This window comes from Pleurodeles waltl, chromosome 9 (genome assembly GCF_031143425.1).
Source record: "Pleurodeles waltl isolate 20211129_DDA chromosome 9, aPleWal1.hap1.20221129, whole genome shotgun sequence".
Lineage (NCBI taxonomy): Eukaryota > Metazoa > Chordata > Amphibia > Caudata > Salamandridae > Pleurodeles > Pleurodeles waltl.
Window position 1 is genome coordinate 32,956,229 of NC_090448.1, and position 18,226 is coordinate 32,974,454.

Sequence of the window (18,226 nt, forward strand, 5' to 3'; positions counted from 1 at the left end):
TGACAATAGAAATGTGGAATTTTTAATACTGTATGCTTGAGTCATGCATGAGCACTGTTAAACTTGGATGGTGCTGTAAATGTTGCTGTTACTTTTCAGGGTACATGTTCATCTAGTCCCAGGATTGCACGAGGAGGCAGTCGATCTCTTCCTGCGACAGCTGAAGGTCTCTTGGTCATCAGAAGTGGAAGCATCATCCATAGACCCTGTTACTCGAGCACTCAAGCAGATACTAGAAGACTCTGCCTATGCTGAAGCCTTTGAAGTGGAGATCACAACAAAGCCCCACCAAGATGTTCCACCAAAGGATGCTGTCTGCCGCGTACGCTTAAAAGAGTTTTTGGAGCAGCACCAACTGGAGGGGTATGACCCAAACTTGGATTTGTTTACCGGTAAATGGAATCTGAAATCCCTGTTGTTTAGTCTGCCATGTATGTCTAGGTATAGGCCTTATGTGCAAGCTGAGCATACTAGTAAACAAAGAAATTCATACATTTAGATTTCTGTCATTATCTTGACATCTTTATCTAGCATATACACTGTCACGCCATGTCCACAATCAATCCAATCAATCAATTAGTTGACTTGTAGAGTGCAACTTGCCACCTGTGAGTATATCCAGCCGCTGGCAGGGTCCAGGGTCTCAGTCGAAGAGCCAGGTTTTCAGCATCTACGCAACACCTGCAGAATAGTGGAGTTCCTGAGGTGCAGGGAGGCCTTTCCAGGCTTTGGCTGCAGGGTGGAAAAGAATGAGTGTTCTCCTGCTCTGCTGCGTTGTATGCAGGGTTTATGGGCCAGGACAAGGGAGGCAGAGCGGAGGTGTCTGGAGGGTTTGTGGAATCTCTGGCGGTGATTGATGTAGTCGGGTCTGGAGTCGTGCTGGGCCTTGAACACGTGAGTGAGGAGCTTGAACTGTCACCTCTTCTGCACCTGGAGCCAGTGGAGTTTTTTGAGGTGGGGTGTGATGTGGCGCTGTGAGGAGGGAGGTGCAGGATGAGTCTTTCTGCGGCATTCTGAATGGTCGGTAGTCTTTGAACTAGGTGGGCCTAAATTCCCGCGTAGATTGTTTCTGTAGTCCAGTCGACTGGTGACGAGGTCTTGGGTGATGGTGCGTCTCGGGTTTCGGGGAAGCCACTTGAAAATCTTACGTAAAATGCACAGGATGAAGAAGCAGGGGGATGACACTACTTTGACTTGGGACGTCATGGTGAGTTTGCTGTCTAGGATGATGCAGCGTAGGATTTAATGCTGCGTCCATGGGTTCTGACTATGTTGGCAAGGGGGGGGACATATAGATATTGAAGAGGGTGGGGCTGAGTGATGAGCGTTTAGGGGCTCCACAAGTGATTGGTTGGAGGTGGAGGTTGGAAGGTGGATTCGTGTTCCGTCGGTGAGTAAGGAGGCGACCCATCAGACAATACACAGAAATCAAGGCCTTTCTAATGATAACGTGCTTGTTTATAGCGCTTCATACCTCACTTCTGCAGTTAAGAAGCCCTGTCAATAACTCATGTAACTGTTCCCGAAGTAGTCATCAGGATGGAAGGGTGAGTCTGCCTTGATGGGATTCAAACTCATGACCTTCAGAATACTGGACTTTGTCAGAGGCAAGCATCCGGCTCACTCAGCCATCCTGACACCATTTCAGCGAACACCAGTACTACTTGGAATGGAATTAAGAAAATAAAGAATCTGTTTCTTGGCTGTAGCACCTTTTGATGTCTGTGCCTGCGTGGTTTGTATTTTGTTTTAAATGATTAAAGGTGTGCACCTCTCAAAGCTTTAATGTGTTTATAAAAATGATTTATGTGGTCCTTATCAATGTTTTTTTAATTTTGAAAATAAATGTTGAGCTTGTTTGAAGACAGTGATGCATCAGAAGAACGTACCCTCAGCCATTTTGACTCCAAAACACATTTGCTTAGGGGACAGTCCTTGCCCCCAGAAATGCTACATGGGGGGAGCTGACCTATCGAAGGGAGGGCAGAGACCAGAGGAACCCTCTGTAATTAGCCTGGTTTATTGTGTTTTATAATTGATGTGAGAATTCAAAGTCTGACAAACTGCCCTTCTGAGCAGGGCTGCCTCACTGTTTTATCTTCCCAGATCAATAAAGTAGACATATTATTTAGCTTTCGTAAACTTCCCCTACATTGTCTGATTTATTACCTGTTACCTTCAGAATGCAGTGTGCCCCATCGCACCCAATGCTTTACACCGAATGCTTAAAGTGCTTTCCAATTTTGGTGTTTTTTTTCATTTTTTAAAGTTCAAGAAGGGCACCTGAGACACCTAGCAGAGCTACATCAAGCTGTACTACAGTGCCAAGTAAGTGTGCATGCTCATTGATTTGTAAGGAGCTAGACTCTGAGCGCTACTTTGTAGAATGTATCTTACATTTTATTGCAGAAGGCTTCCTCTGACGCAACAGAGCGGTGAAGATCAGCATTTACTTTTTTAAACGAAACATCATACCCCCGCTCAAGGGGGCATAAACTTGTATACAGAATTAAAATGGATTATTCAGACAGTACGGGGGAAAGGCCTCACCATACTGTTATAATGCAAGTTGAGCATTGTTTTAGAAGAAAGGTGTTATTGGCACAATGCACCAGAACAGCCTCCTACCAACTGAGATTAAACTACATCCCTGTCTCATGGAAATTACATCCTTATTCTGATATTTGCGTCCCATGCTCCGAATCTGCGCACACTCAATAAACACACCTTGCCTTCCCAAGACAACAACATAATCATACAAAGGAAAGGATAATGTAGAACAGGAAGATAGAGTTCTCAGAAGCAAAGAAACCTAACTGGAAAGACCAAAAAAGAATAGGCGTATGAAGACTGCTGAAATAAGCTACATACAAAAACCTGGGGAGAGCTAATCCAGTCGGCTGCTTGACCAGGATCTTAGGTGTTCTATAAGTGGAGAAAGCATCATCCATTTGTTGTACCCCCAGACTGATAACTCACTCCTCCACCTCGTGGAATCCCTTGCCACATCCATCATGTTGGACTGTCCCTGCTAGGCTATGTTTCTACTTTTGTCACCTAGCTCTGGCCATGTTTCCATGATGTAAGGTTGGTCTCTTATTGCCGCCTTGTGCTTTCATTCTTTATACGAGAGGTGCACGGCACGAGTTTAGTCCTGTGGAAGTAACAAATGCAGTAGTACATTCACCGGTGACACACTTTAAATACTATACTTACGTGGTACGGAGGTGTAGAAGTACGAGAAGTGCACAGCAGGAGTTTAGTCCTGTAGAAGTAACAAATGCACTAGTACAGCCAACACTGGCACATTTTATATACTATACTCACATGGTACGAGGGGTGTAAGTACAAGAGGTAGCACAGCACTAGGTTAATCCTATAGAAGTTACACATGCGGTAGTACAGTCACCAGGGACACATTTTATATACTATACTTACGTGGTACAGAGGGGTATAAGTACGAGAGGTGCACAGCACGAGTTTAGTCCTGTGGAAGTAACAAATGCAGTAGTACAGTCACCAGGGACACATTTTATATACTATACTTACGTGGTACAGAGGGGTATAAGTATGAGAGGCGCACAGCAGGAGTTTAGTCCTGTGGAAGTAACAAATGCAGTAGTACAGTCACCAGTGACACATTTTATATACTATACTTACGTGGTACAGAGGGGTATAAGTATGAGAGGCGCACAGCAGGAGTTTAGTCCTGTGGAAGTAACAAATGCAGTAGTACAGTCACCAGTGACACATTTTATATACTATACTTACATGGTACAGAGGTGTAGAAGTAGAAGTGATGACACAGCAGGAGTTTAGTCCTGTAGAAGTAACAAATGCAGTAGTACAGTCACCAGGGACACATTTTATATACTATACTTACATGGTACAGAGGTGTAGAAGTAGAAGTGATGACACAGTAGGAGTTTAGTCCTGTAGAAGTAACATGCAGTATTACAGTCACCAGTGACACACTTTATATACTATGCATACATGGTAGAAGGGTGTATACACATGGCACAGGTGCTAGTGGTACTTTTCATTTATCAGCTCTCGCTAGGTGGTACAGAAAATTTTAAGTACGAGCTGTGGTAGGATGGGACAGTGTATTGGCACACACCCAAGTTGTGTGTGACCTAAAATGTGTGTAAATGTTCCAGCATATAAATGTGAAGGTGGTGCGGTATGACACAGGTTCACATGGCGCGTTTCATGTACCATATTTGTACAAATGGTACATACATATGGGAACATAATTGTGTAAATCGTGCAGAATGGCTTGAGGGTTATCAATCCAATGCAATATTATTGATGCAAGTGGATTATTTCATATACCATGCTTTTTTTTTTTTTATATAATTTATTTATTAGATTTTTATTCACAGCACAACATTGCCTCATGAACTGTTACATAACAACACTTGAAATTTGGAGATCACTGCCATACTCAAATGTACCATATAACTTTGTTTATTGGCCTCTGCCGTTTATAGAATAGAAAGCATAATATCTGAAAAGTGCAATTAACAAACACATGTCCGTCTCATAATGGTCCCCTCCCCCACTAGTGTCTCGGGGGCTGCTTGTCATTTTATCACTATTCACCCCTCCCTGCTGATGACTCCCCTGTGGAATGAGTACCCCTCTCTTCAAATTTAGACAGTAATGTTCCCCAGGCATGTAAATTTGTTATCTGTTCGTCTAGTTTTTAGACGAATCTCTTCCCCCACCGCCTATTCCTTTACCTCATTTTTCCATCATGTAACCTCAGGACCCACTTGTCCCATTCATGTGATAGCAAACCTTGCGTTTTGCCAGAAGTAATGTTGATTATGAGATCTTATACTCCCATCTTTTTCCCCTTGTGTGAGTGCAGATCCCCCAACAACCCCACTGCCGGGCACCGCTCCAGCCGTATCCCACATGAGGTCTCCAGATGTTGGGAAAACCTGCTCCCAGAATGCCCTCACAGGTGGTCAATTCCACGAAAGGTGTATGAAAGCTGCATTGTTGCGGGCAGTGGGGACGGCACATGGTCTTAGTGGGGTCTACCCTACATATGGAACAGGTGTGACGTATGTACAGTGTACATAATTAAAATGTGTCAATTTAAATCGCCATTGGATGACACCGTGCGTCCTAAGGAGCACGTCTTGGACCAATGTTTATCTGTAAGCGGGGTCCCTAAATCTACTTCCCATGCTTCCCTAGCTGGAAATTGGGCTCTCGGTCTGTCCGTCATTGCAGCTTTATATGGGTGCGATATCAAGTGCTTTGCACCCCTCAAACTGCAGCAGCACCCGACGTACCGGGGGAAAGGGGGAAGCCAGGTAGATCGGCCATCTTTCTGTAGCTGTGCTTGGTATGGGACCCTCTCTGTGGCTCTGCCGCTTGCATGTAAAAGGAGTGGCAGCTCCGTGTCCCTCCCCTTGTCTGCCAGTAGTGTCTTCCCCCAATTTGTTTCCTCTGCTAACCAATGGGCAGCATGTTGTATTTGGGAAACCAGGTACTACCATTCTATTTGTGGGGCCGCTAGGCCGCCCGCCAGTGTTGGCAGGTGTAGGTGCTCTCAGGCTCCTTGCATCTCCCTCCTCTCCAGAGCAGAGTAGTGAGTGTAGGCCTCTAAACACTGCTGTGGGCAGTGTGTCAAAGGAGTGTTGTAGAGGCAGCGGGGAAGGATCACCATTTTGGCGACTGCCAATCAGTGAGAGGGGAAGCATGTTCCAGAATTGTACCGAGGCGCACAGACCTTCGGTCATTTTCTCTACATTATATTGGATTCACTGTTGTAGAGTAGCCGCTATGACAACTCCCAGATTTCTGAACTTTTCTGTCTCCCATCTTAGTGGGAGCTGAGTTAGTATACTAGGGTTCACCTGAGCCAACCGTCCCAGCGAGGGAACACCAGAGGTTTGACCTGATTAGTTTGCAAACCCGTTTAGTCTCCAAAATTGTTTAAGAATTGGAGTAGAACAGGCAATGATACCCTGGGCAACCTCAAATAAAAGAGAGTATCGTCCGCATATAAGGACACCAAGTGAGTGGTATCCACTACCACGATCCACCACCTCTCCATCCACCGTCAGAGTTGTATCTCCAGAGGCTCCATTGCTAACGCAAAGAGCAATGGGGACAACGGACAACCTTGCTGCGTCCCCCTGCCCACCTGGATCGGGTCCGAAGACAGTCGACCCACTTTGATTTTGGTTATTGGTTCTGTATAGAGAAGCCGGATCCAGGGTCGAAAGAGTGGGCCAAATCCCATTGCCTCCAAAACATCTGGATATAGTGCCAGTCAACTGTATCGAAAGTTTTGTCTATATCCACAGACACCACCACCATGTCATCCTGTGACTTTGCTGTCTCATGTGCAATGTGCATGAGGCATCTCAGGTTCATCGTGGTACTCCTTCCTGGTATGACTCCACATTAGTCGACATGTACCAACTTAGTCATTACAGGACGAAGACGAAGTGCCAACAGCTTACATAGGATCTTAACATCTGTATTAACCATTGTAAGTGGCCTCTACGAGGATGAATCTGAGGTGTCCGCGCCTGGTTTTGGGACCATTGTTATGCACCCCTCCCTCATGGACCGGGGCAAGACTCCACATTCCTTTGCTTCGAGATAAACCTATAGTAGTCGCTGGGAAACATCTACTGTATATGTACGGTAAAAGTTTGCTGGGAAGCTGTCACTTTTATGTACTGTGCTTAAGCAAATGTGATAGAAATGCAGAATTGAACATACATAAGTGACACATTCCATGTACCATTCATGAGTGGCAAAGGAGTGTATGAGGAAGAGATGCAATCTGCAACATTAACTCTTTGTGCCCTGTTCTTAGGACATACCAGGTGGCTGCACGGTCATCCATGTTATGAACTGTGAGGATGAATTTCAGCAGCAGAAGCTGGACCTGCTCTGGCAGCTGTTGGACAAGAGAGAACACCTGGTCTCACAGGTACGCAAGTGCCAGATTATACTGTTGCTTAATGTATTTTAATACCAGTATCAGTTTATTTCCAATAACTTTCTGGAGGCTTATTTATCCTGTGCATTCCAAAGGACAACTTTGGCCCTAATGTTGCATTTGCACTTGAGGCTCATAGTAGACATGGCTGCAATATTTTACTCCTTAGTTTTGGAAATAAATAATTTTTAGGAGTAAAAAACGATTTCTTATTCCTGCTATGATTTGTTTTCAAGTATTTTTATTTATTTTTATTCGGTACAAGTGAAGTCACATCATCGTTTCTGACGTTGTAGTTCTTATGTCCTCAGAAGTGAGACTTTTAAAGTAGGTAATAAATGCAAGATCTAGTTATAATTTTAATTGTAGGTATTTATTTTAAGAACCCCCTAATTTAGTTGTAGCCCTAAATTCACTTGAATGTTGAGAACCCCCCCCCCAAGTCCCATTGTAGTGGTCAGGCTCGCTCTCCATGCACCCTATGGGGGCTGGTCTGACAAAATTTGCCTGGGCTGCTTTGGATTACAGCTGACCCTGGTTGGGATGCTTAAATCTATATGGACATAGCTACAATCCACTGCTCACTGTAGGCATGATGAATCTCCTAACACGTTCACGTTGGCAATCCTCGACAACCTTTTGTCCGTATTTAAGAAGTTGGCAGATAGTGAGGTCACTTACCTTGGGAGACATGCCACATCCCGGATCTGTGGTGAGGGGAGGGTCTACCCCTACCTTCTCCTAACTACTGAGGGGGGAGCTCAACCCAGACAACAAGATCCTAGCAGGTGTGCTGGCTAGTAGATTGAATCAACTGATGCATGACTTGGTGTTGCCTGACCATTCGGACTTAATTTCCGACAGGGCCACCTCTAATAACCTGAGAACACTAGTGGCCATGCTGCATCAGTGTTTTTAGATGCTTGGAAAGTGTTTGATTCTCTGGAGTGGCTATTTCCATGTGGGGTCTTGCACAGAATGGACTTGGGACACTGCTTTTTAAGTTTGGCAAATTGTTGCACACAGGTCCTACCGTCGGAGTCCGCATAAATGGCTATTTACCTGCTCTCTTCCCGGTGGGTAGAGGCATGTAGCAGGATTGACCCCGTCTCCCCTACAGTTTGCCCCCGTCTCCTCTACTGTTTGACCCCTGGTTGTTGAGCCCGTTGCTTCACTACTCCAGGAAGGGAAACATCAAGTAGAACGCGGTAAATGCAACGAGATGCATTTACCACAATGCCTTTACAACGCATATGTGTTTACCACGCATGGCTTTACCACGCATGCCTTTACAACAAATTTCGTTGTAAAGGCATGAATGGTAAACGTGTATGTGTGGTAAAGGTTTTAAAGGTAAGTACAGGTAAGTATTAAGTGGGTTGAATGATACATACATACATACATATATATATATGTTCGATGGCATGTGTAGCTGCAGATACACATGCTTTGCACATCCCGCCATCTAGTGTTGGGCTCGGAGTGTTACAAGTTGTTTTTCTTCGAAGAAGTCTTTTTCGAGTCACGAGATCGAGGGACTCCTCCCCTTTCGGCTCCATTGCGCATGGGCGTCGACTCCATCTTAGATTATTTTCTTTCCGCCATCAGGTTCGGACGTGTTCCTTTTCGCTGCGCGTTTCGGTTCGGAAAGATAGTTAGAATCTCAGAAAATTCGACAGTATTGTTTGCGTTCGGTATCGGGTTAGTTACAACAGATCGACACTGAATTTTGAAGAGCTCCAGTGGCCCTTCGGGGTTTTCGATCCCCCGTCGGGGCCTTGGCGGCCCGACCACGTGTCTCTTCAAGGCTAATGGAACGGACCCCATTCCGCTTCTGCCCCAAATGTCACAACAAGTATCCTTATACAGATCAGCATCTGGTCTGTAACTTGTGTTTGTCTCCATAACACAAAGAAGATACTTGTGAAGCCTGTTGAGCGTTTCGGTCGAGGAAGACATTAAGAGACCGAAGAGCGAGAAGACTACAGATGGCGTTGGCGCCGACAGGACAAAAACACTTGGAGGAGGAAGAAGAAACCTTCTCCATCGAGGATTCGGACTCGGACGAGGTCGATCCCGAACAGACGCCGAAAACCGTGAGTAAAACATCAACACACAAAACTCACGGAAAGACCACTAAAGCCCAGGGGACGCCACCGCCAGCAGGCCATGGCTTAACCCGAAAAATAGGTGACCGATCATCGGCACCGAAAAAGGGCACGCATGTGTCGAAGACATCCGACTCCGGTCGAGATACCGGCACAGAGCAGACTCAACCCCGAGACAGCAGGTCAGAGCAAGTTCGGCACCAAGAGGGCGGCAACGAAACGAGTCGGCACCGAGAGACCGGAACGCAGAAAATTAAAAAAGTGTCGTCGGAGCCGAAAAAGACTGCCGAAAAAGTTTCCATACCGAAACATCCGGCCTCGGAACCGAAAACAAGTTCCTACACAGAGGAACAGGGACTGTCCTCACAAATGCAAGGACATAGGTTCGGACAAGAACTAGAGTCAATGGAGCCAGACTACACTCAGAGAAGGCTCCACATCCAAAAGGACAAAGGGAAGATAAGTACTCTTCCCCCAATTAGGATGAAAAGAAGACTTGCCTTACAAGAAAAAGACAAGAAGCCACAGGCAAAGATGGCAAGACAAGTAACCCCGCCACCATCTCCACCACGCTCAACGCACACATCACCGGTAGCCACTCCACCACTGATGCAGTCCCCAACTCATACTGGAATGAGTCAGGATGAACCCGACGCATGGGATCTTTATGATGCGCCAGTATCAGATAACAGCCCAGACTGTTATCCAGCGGGACCGTCGCCACCTGAGGACAGTACAGCCCACACACAGGTGGTGTCAAGAGCAGCGGCGTTTCATAATGTCACCCTGCATGCAGTGCCTTTTGAGGATGATTTTTTATTTAACACACTATCCTCCACACATAGCCAATACCAAAGTCTCCCTATGTGTAGGAAGTTGGCTCTGTATGTGCTATTTCAAAGTAAGGAATAGCATGCACAGAGTCCAAGGGTTCCCCTTAGAGGTAAAATAGTGGTAAAAATAGATAATACTAATGCTCTATTTTGTGGTAGTGTGGTCGAGCAGTAGGCTTATCCAAGGAGTAGTGTTAAGCATTTGTTGTACATACACATAGAGACAAATCCAGCCAATAGGTTTTTGTATAGAAAAATATCTTTTCTTAGTTTATTTTAAGAACCACAGGTTCAAATTCTACATGTAATATCTCATTCGAAAGGTATTGCAGGTAAGTACTTTAGGAACTTCAAATCATCAAAATTGCATGTATACTTTTCAAGTTATTCACAAATAGCTGTTTTAAAAGTGGACACTTAGAGCAATTTTCACAGTTCCTAGGGGAGGTAAGTATTTGTTAGGTTAACCAGGTAAGTAAGACACTTACAGGGCTTAGTTCTTGGTCCAAGGTAGCCCACCGTTGGGGGTTCAGAGCAACCCCAAAGTCACCACACCAGCAGCTCAGGGCCGGTCAGGTGCAGAGTTCAAAGTGGTGCCCAAAACACATAGGCTAGAATGGAGAGAAGGGGGTGCCCCGGTTCCGGTCTGCTTGCAGGTAGGTACCCGCGTCTTCGGAGGGCAGACCAGGGGGGTTTTGTAGGGCACCGGGGGGGACACAAGCCCACACAGAAATTTCACCCTCAGCAGCGCGGGGGCGGCCGGGTGCAGTGTAGAAACAAGCGTCGGGTTTGCAATGTTAGTCTATGAGAGATCTCGGGATCTCTTCAGCGCTGCAGGCAGGCAAGGGGGGGGTTCCTCGGGGAAACCTCCACTTGGGCAAGGGAGAGGGACTCCTGGGGGTCACTCCTCCAGTGAAAGTCCGGTCCTTCAGGTCCTGGGGGCTGCGGGTGCAGGGTCTCTCCCAGGCGTCGGGACTTTAGGTTCAAAGAGTCGCGGTCAGGGGAAGCCTCGGGATTCCCTCTGCAGGCGGCGCTGTGGGGGCTCAGGGGGGACAGATTTTGGTACTCACAGTATCAGAGTAGTCCTGGGGTCCCTCCTGAGGTGTTGGATCTCCACCAGCCGAGTCGGGGTCGTCGGGTGCAGTGTTGCAAGTCTCACGCTTCTTGCGGGGAGCTTGCAGGGTTCTTTCAAGGCTGCTGGAAACAAAGTTGCAGCCTTTCTTGGAGCAGGTCCGCTGTCCTCGGGAGTTTCTTGTCTTTTCGAAGCAGGGGCAGTCCTCAGAGGATGTCGAGGTCGCTGGTCCCTTTGGAAGGCGTCGCTGGAGCAGGATCTTTGGAAGGCAGGAGACAGGCCGGTGAGTTTCTGGAGCCAAGGCAGTTGTCGTCTTCTGGTCTTCCTCTGCAGGGGTTTTCAGCTAGGCAGTCCTTCTTCTTGTAGTTGCAGGAATCTAATTTTCTAGGGTTCAGGGTAGCCCTTAAATACTAAATTTAAGGGCGTGTTTAGGTCTGGGGGGTTAGTAGCCAATGGCTACTAGCCCTGAGGGTGGGTACACCCTCTTTGTGCCTCCTCCCAAGGGGAGGGGGTCACAATCCTAACCCTATTGGGGGAATCCTCCATCTGCAAGATGGAGGATCTCTAAAAGTCAGAGTCACCTCAGCTCAGGACACCTTAGGGGCTGTCCTGACTGGCCAGTGACTCCTCCTTGTTTTTCTCATTATTTTCTCCGGCCTTGCCGCCAAAAGTGGGGCCTGGCCGGAGGGGGCGGCCAACTCCACTAGCTGGAGTGTCCTGCTGGGTTGGCACAAAGGAGGTGAGCCTTTGAGGCTCACCGCCAGGTGTGACAATTCCTGCCTGGGGGAGGTGTTAGCATCTCCACCCAGTGCAGGCTTTGTTACTGGCCTCAGAGTGACAAAGGCACTCTCCCCATGGGGCCAGCAACATGTCTCGGTTTGTGGCAGGCTGCTAAAACTAGTCAGCCTACACAGATAGTCGGTTAAGTTTCAGGGGGCACCTCTAAGGTGCCCTCTGGGGTGTATTTTACAATAAAATGTACACTGGCATCAGTGTGCATTTATTGTGCTGAGAAGTTTGATACCAAACTTCCCAGTTTTCAGTGTAGCCATTATGGTGCTGTGGAGTTCGTGTTTGACAGACTCCCAGACCATATACTCTTATGGCTACCCTGCACTTACAATGTCTAAGGTTTTGTTTAGACACTGTAGGGGTACCATGCTCATGCACTGGTACCCTCACCTATGGTATAGTGCACCCTGCCTTAGGGCTGTAAGGCCTGCTAGAGGGGTGGCTTACCTATACTGCATAGGCAGTGAGAGGCTGGCATGGCACCCTGAGGGGAGTGCCATGTCGACTTACTCGTTTTGTCCTCACTAGCACACACAAGCTGGCAAGCAGTGTGTCTGTGCTGAGTGAGAGGTCTCCAGGGTGGCATAAGACATGCTGCAGCCCTTAGAGACCTTCCTTGGCATCAGGGCCCTTGGTACTAGAAGTACCAGTTACAAGGGACTTATCTGGATGCCAGGGTCTGCCAATTGTGGATACAAAAGTACAGGTTAGGGAAAGAACACTGGTGCTGGGGCCTGGTTAGCAGGCCTCAGCACACTTTCAATTGTAAACATAGCATCAGCAAAGGCAAAAAGTCAGGGGGCAACCATGCCAAGGAGGCATTTCCTTACACAACCCCCCCCCAAACGAAAGAGGATGAGACTAACCTTTCCCAAGAGAGTCTTCATTTTCTAAGTGGAAGAACCTGGAAAGGCCATCTGCATTGGCATGGGCAGTCCCAGGTCTGTGTTCCACTATAAAGTCCATTCCCTGTAGGGAGATGGACCACCTCAACAGTTTAGGATTTTCACCTTTCATTTGCATCAGCCATTTGAGAGGTCTGTGGTCAGTTTGAACTAGGAAGTGAGTCCCAAAGAGGTATGGTCTCAGCTTCTTCAGGGACCAAACCACAGCAAAGGCCTCCCTCTCAATGGCACTCCAACGCTGCTCCCTGGGGAGTAACCTCCTGCTAATGAAAGCAACAGGCTGGTCAAGGCCATCATCATTTGTTTGGGACAAAACTGCCCCTATCCCATGTTCAGAGGCATCAGTCTGCACAATGAACTGCTTAGAGTAATCTGGAGCTTTGAGAACTGGTGCTGAGCACATTGCTTGTTTCAGGGTGTCAAAGGCCTGTTGGCATTCCACAGTCCAGTTCACTTTCTTGGGCATTTTCTTGGAGGTGAGTTCAGTGAGGGCTGTCACAATGGATCCATATCCCTTCACAAACCTCCTGTAATACCCAGTCAAGCCAAGGAATGCCCTGACTTGAGTCTGGGTTTTTGGAGCTACCCAGTCCAGAATAGTCTGGATCTTGGGTTGGAGTGGCTGAACTTGGCCTCCACCTACAAGGTGGCCCAAGTAAACCACAGTTCCCTGCCCTATCTGGCATTTGGATGCCTTGATAGAGAGGCCTGCAGATTGCAGAGCCTTCAAAACCTTCTTCAGGTGGACCAGGTGATCCTGCCAGGTGGAGCTAAAGACAGCAATATCATCAAGATAAGCTGTGCTAAAGGACTCCAAGCCAGCAAGGACTTGATTCACCAACCTTTGGAAGGTGGCAGGGGCATTCTTTAAACCAAAGGGCATAACAGTAAACTGATAATGCCCATCAGGTGTGGAGAATGCTGTCTTTTCTTTTGCTCCAGGTGCCATTTTTATTTGCCAGTACCCTGCTGTCAAGTCAAAGGTACTTAAGAATTTGGCAGCACCTAATTTGTCTATGAGCTCATCAGCTCTTGGAATTGGATGAGCATCTGTCTTGGTGACAGAATTGAGCCCTCTGTAGTCCACACAAAACCTCATCTCTTTCTTTCCATCTTTGGTGTGAGGTTTGGGGACTAAGACCACTGGGCTAGCCCAGGGGCTGTCAGAGCGCTCAATTACTCCCAATTCCAGCATCTTGTGGACTTCCACCTTGATGCTTTCCTTAACATGGTCAGATTGTCTAAAGATTTTGTTCTTGACAGGCATGCTGTCTCCTGTGTCCACATCATGGGTACACAGGTGTGTCTGACCAGGGGTTAAGGAGAAGAGTTCAGGAAACTGTTGTAGGACTCTCCTACAATCAGCTTGCTGTTGGCCAGAGAGGGTGTCTGAGTAGATCACTCCATCTACTGTGCCATCTTTTGGGTCTGATGACAGAAGATCAGGGAGAGGTTCACTCTCTGCCTCCTGATCCTCATCTGTTACCATCAACAGATTGACATCAGCCCTGTCGTGGAAGAGCTTAAGGCGGTTTACATGGATCACCCTCTTGGGGCTCCTGCTTGTGCCCAGGTCCACCAGGTAGGTGACCTGACTCTTCCTTTCTAGTACTGGGTAAGGGCCACTCCATTTGTCCTGGAGTGCCCTGGGAGCCACAGGCTCCAGAACCCAGACTTTCTGCCCTGGTTGGAACTCGACCAGTGCAGCCTTTTGGTCATACCAAAACTTCTGGAGCTGTTGGCTGGCCTCAAGGTTTTTGGTTGCCTTTTCCATGTACTCTGCCATTCTAGAGCGAAGGCCAAGTACATAGTCCACTATGTCCTGTTTAGGCTCATGGAGAGGTCTCTCCCAGCCTTCTTTAACAAGGGCAAGTGGTCCCCTTACAGGATGACCAAACAGAAGTTCAAAGGGTGAGAATCCTACTCCCTTCTGTGGCACCTCTCTGTAAGCGAAAAGCAGACATGGCAAGAGGACATCCCATCTCCTTTTGAGCTTTTCTGGGAGCCCCATGATCATGCCTTTCAATGTCTTGTTGAATCTCTCAACCAAGCCATTAGTTTGTGGATGGTATGGTGTAGTGAATTTATAAGTCACTCCACACTCATTCCACATGTGCTTTAGGTATGCTGACATGAAGTTGGTACCTCTGTCAGACACCACCTCCTTAGGGAAACCCACTCTGGTAAAGATACCAATGAGGGCCTTGGCTACTGCAGGGGCGGTAGTCGACCTAAGGGGAATAGCTTCAGGATACCTGGTAGCATGATCCACTACTACCAGGATATACATATTTCCTGAGGCTGTGGGAGGTTCTAGTGGACCAACTATGTCCACACCCACTCTTTCAAAGGGAACCCCCACCACTGGAAGTGGAATGAGGGGGGCCTTTGGATGCCCACCTGTCTTACCACTGGCTTGACAGGTGGGGCAGGAGAGGCAAAACTCCTTAACCATGTTGGACATATTGGGCCAGTAGAAGTGGTTGACTAACCTCTCCCACGTCTTGGTTTGTCCCAAATGTCCAGCAAGGGGAATGTCATGGGCCAATGTTAGGATGAACTTCCTGAACAGCTGAGGCACTACCACTCTCCTAGTGGCACCAGGTTTGGGGTCTCTGGCCTCAGTGTACAGGAGTCCATCTTCCCAATAGACCCTATGTGTTCCATTTTTCTTGCCTTTGGACTCTTCAGCAGCTTGCTGCCTAAGGCCTTCAAGAGAGGGACAGGTTTCTTGTCCCTTACACAGCTCCTCCCTTGAGGGTCCCCCTGGGCCTAAGAGCTCAACCTGGTAAGGTTCAAGCTCCAAAGGCTCAGTTCCCTCAGAGGGCAGAACTTCTTCCTGGGAAGAGAGGTTCCCTTTCTTTTGCTGTGTTGCAGTTGGTTTCCCAACTGACTTTCCTTTCCTCTTGGTAGGCTGGGCCATTCTTCCAGACTCCAGCTCTACTTGTTCACCCTGTGCCTTGCATTGTGCTCTGGTTTTCACACACACCAGTTCAGGGATACCCAGCATTGCTGCATGAGTTTTTAGTTCTACCTCAGCCCATGCTGAGGACTCCAGGTCATTTCCAAGCAGACAGTCCACTGGGATATTTGAGGAGACCACCACCTGTTTCAGGCCATTGACCCCTCCCCATTCTAAAGTAACCATCGCCATGGGATGTACTTTTTTCTGATTGTCAGCGTTGGTGACTGTGTAAGTGTTTCCAGTCAGGTATTGGCCAGGGGAAACCAGTTTCTCTGTCACCATGGTGACACTGGCACCTGTATCCCTCAGGCCCTCTATTCTAGTCCCATTAATTAAGAGTTGCTGTCTGTATTTTTGCATGTTAGGCGGCCAGACAGCTAGTGTGGCTAAATCCACCCCACCCTCAGAAACTAGAGTAGCTTCAGTGTGGACCCTGATTTGCTCTGGGCACACTGTTGATCCCACTTGGAGACTAGCCATACCAGTGTTACCTGGATGGGAGTTTGGAGTGGAACCTTTCTTGGGACAGGCCTTGTCTCCAGTTTGGTGTCCATGCTGTTTACAGCTATGACACCAGGCCTTTTTGGGATCAAAGTTTTTACCCTTGTACCCATTGTTTTGTGAAGAGGCTCTGGGCCCACCCTCCTGTGCAGGTTTTTGGGGGCCTGTAGAAGACTCTTTACTATTTTTAGTTTTGGTTGTCTCATCACCCTTCCCCTGGGGAGTCTTTGTGACCCCTTTCTTTTGGTCACCCCCTGTTGAAGTCTTGGACACCCTTGTCTTGACCCAATGGTCCGCCTTCTTTCCCAATTCTTGGGGAGAAATTGGTCCTAGGTCTACCAGATGCTGATGCAGTTTATCATTGAAACAATTACTTAACAGGTGTTCTTTCACAAATAAATTGTACAGCCCATCATAATTACTTACACCACTGCCTTGAATCCAACCATCTAGTGTTTTCACTGAGTAGTCAACAAAGTCAACCCAGGTCTGGCTCGAGGATTTTTGAGCCCCCCTGAACCTAATCCTGTACTCCTCAGTGGAGAATCCAAAGCCCTCAATCAGGGTACCCTTCATGAGGTCATAAGATTCTGCATCTTTTCCAGAGAGTGTGAGGAGTCTATCCCTACACTTTCCAGTGAACATTTCCCAAAGGAGAGCACCCCAGTGAGATCTGTTCACTTTTCTGGTTACACAAGCCCTCTCAAAAGCTGTGAACCACTTGGTGATGTCATCACCATCTTCATATTTTGTCACAATCCCTTTGGGGATTTTTAACATGTCAGGAGAATCTCTGACCCTATTTATATTGCTGCCACCATTGATGGGTCCTAGGCCCATCTCTTGTCTTTCCCTTTCTATGGCTAGGAGCTGTCTCTCTAAAGCCAATCTTTTGGCCATCCTGGCTAACAGGAGGTCATCTTCACTGAGAGCATCCTCAGTGATTTCAGAAATGTGGGACCCTCCTGTGAGGGACTCACTATTTCTGACTAACACAGTTGGAGACAGGACTTGAGGGGTCCTGTTCTCCCTATTTAGGACTGGAGGAGGGACATTGGCCTCCAAGTCACTAATTTCTTCCTCTGTGATGTCATCATCAGAGGGGTTGGCTTTTTCAAACTCTGCCAACAGCTCCTGGAGCTGAATTTTGGTAGGTCTGGAGCCAATGGTTATTTTCTTTATATTACAGAGAGACCTTAGCTCCCTCATCTTAAGATGGAGGTAAGGTGTGGTGTCGAGTTCCACCACCTGCATCTCTGTATCAGACATTATTCTGCTAAGAGTTGGAATACTTTTTAAAGAATCTAAAACTGTTTCTAGAATCTAATTTCAAACTTTTAACAAACTTTTAAACTCTAAAAGACAATGCTAAACAGGGACTTAACACACAAGGCCCTAGCAGGACTTTTAAGAATTTAGAAAAATTTCAAATTGCAAAAATGAATTTCTAATGACAATTTTGGAATTTGTCGTGTGATCAGGTATTGGCTGAGTAGTCCAGCAAATGCAAAGTCTTGTACCCCACCGCTGATCCACCAATGTAGGAAGTTGGCTCTGTATGTGCTATTTCAAAGTAAGGAATAGCATGCACAGAGTCCAAGGGTTCCCCTTAGAGGTAAAATAGTGGTAAAAATAGATAATACTAATGCTCTATTTTGTGGTAGTGTGGTCGAGCAGTAGGCTTATCCAAGGAGTAGTGTTAAGCATTTGTTGTACATACACATAGAGACAAATCCAGCCAATAGGTTTTTGTATAGAAAAATATCTTTTCTTAGTTTATTTTAAGAACCACAGGTTCAAATTCTACATGTAATATCTCATTCGAAAGGTATTGCAGGTAAGTACTTTGGGAACTTCAAATCATCAAAATTGCATGTATACTTTTCAAGTTATTCACAAATAGCTGTTTTAAAAGTGGACACTTAGAGCAATTTTCACAGTTCCTAGGGGAGGTAAGTATTTGTTAGGTTAACCAGGTAAGTAAGACACTTACAGGGCTTAGTTCTTGGTCCAAGGTAGCCCACCGTTGGGGGTTCAGAGCAACCCCAAAGTCACCACACCAGCAGCTCAGGGC

General features: G+C 47.0%; 1 protein-coding gene across 2 annotated transcripts in view; it reads left to right on the forward strand.

Moving 5' to 3' along the window:
- Positions 1 to 18,226, forward strand: part of DALRD3 (DALR anticodon binding domain containing 3) — a 163,224-nt gene that overhangs the window by 29,221 nt on the left and 115,777 nt on the right. For both annotated transcript variants that reach the window (XM_069206202.1, XM_069206203.1), the window contains exons 3-5: positions 100 to 392; positions 2,270 to 2,328; positions 6,851 to 6,967. In XM_069206202.1, coding sequence (XP_069062303.1) covers positions 100 to 392; positions 2,270 to 2,328; positions 6,851 to 6,967 — 469 coding nt within the window. The remainder of the gene's footprint in view (positions 1 to 99; positions 393 to 2,269; positions 2,329 to 6,850; positions 6,968 to 18,226) is intronic.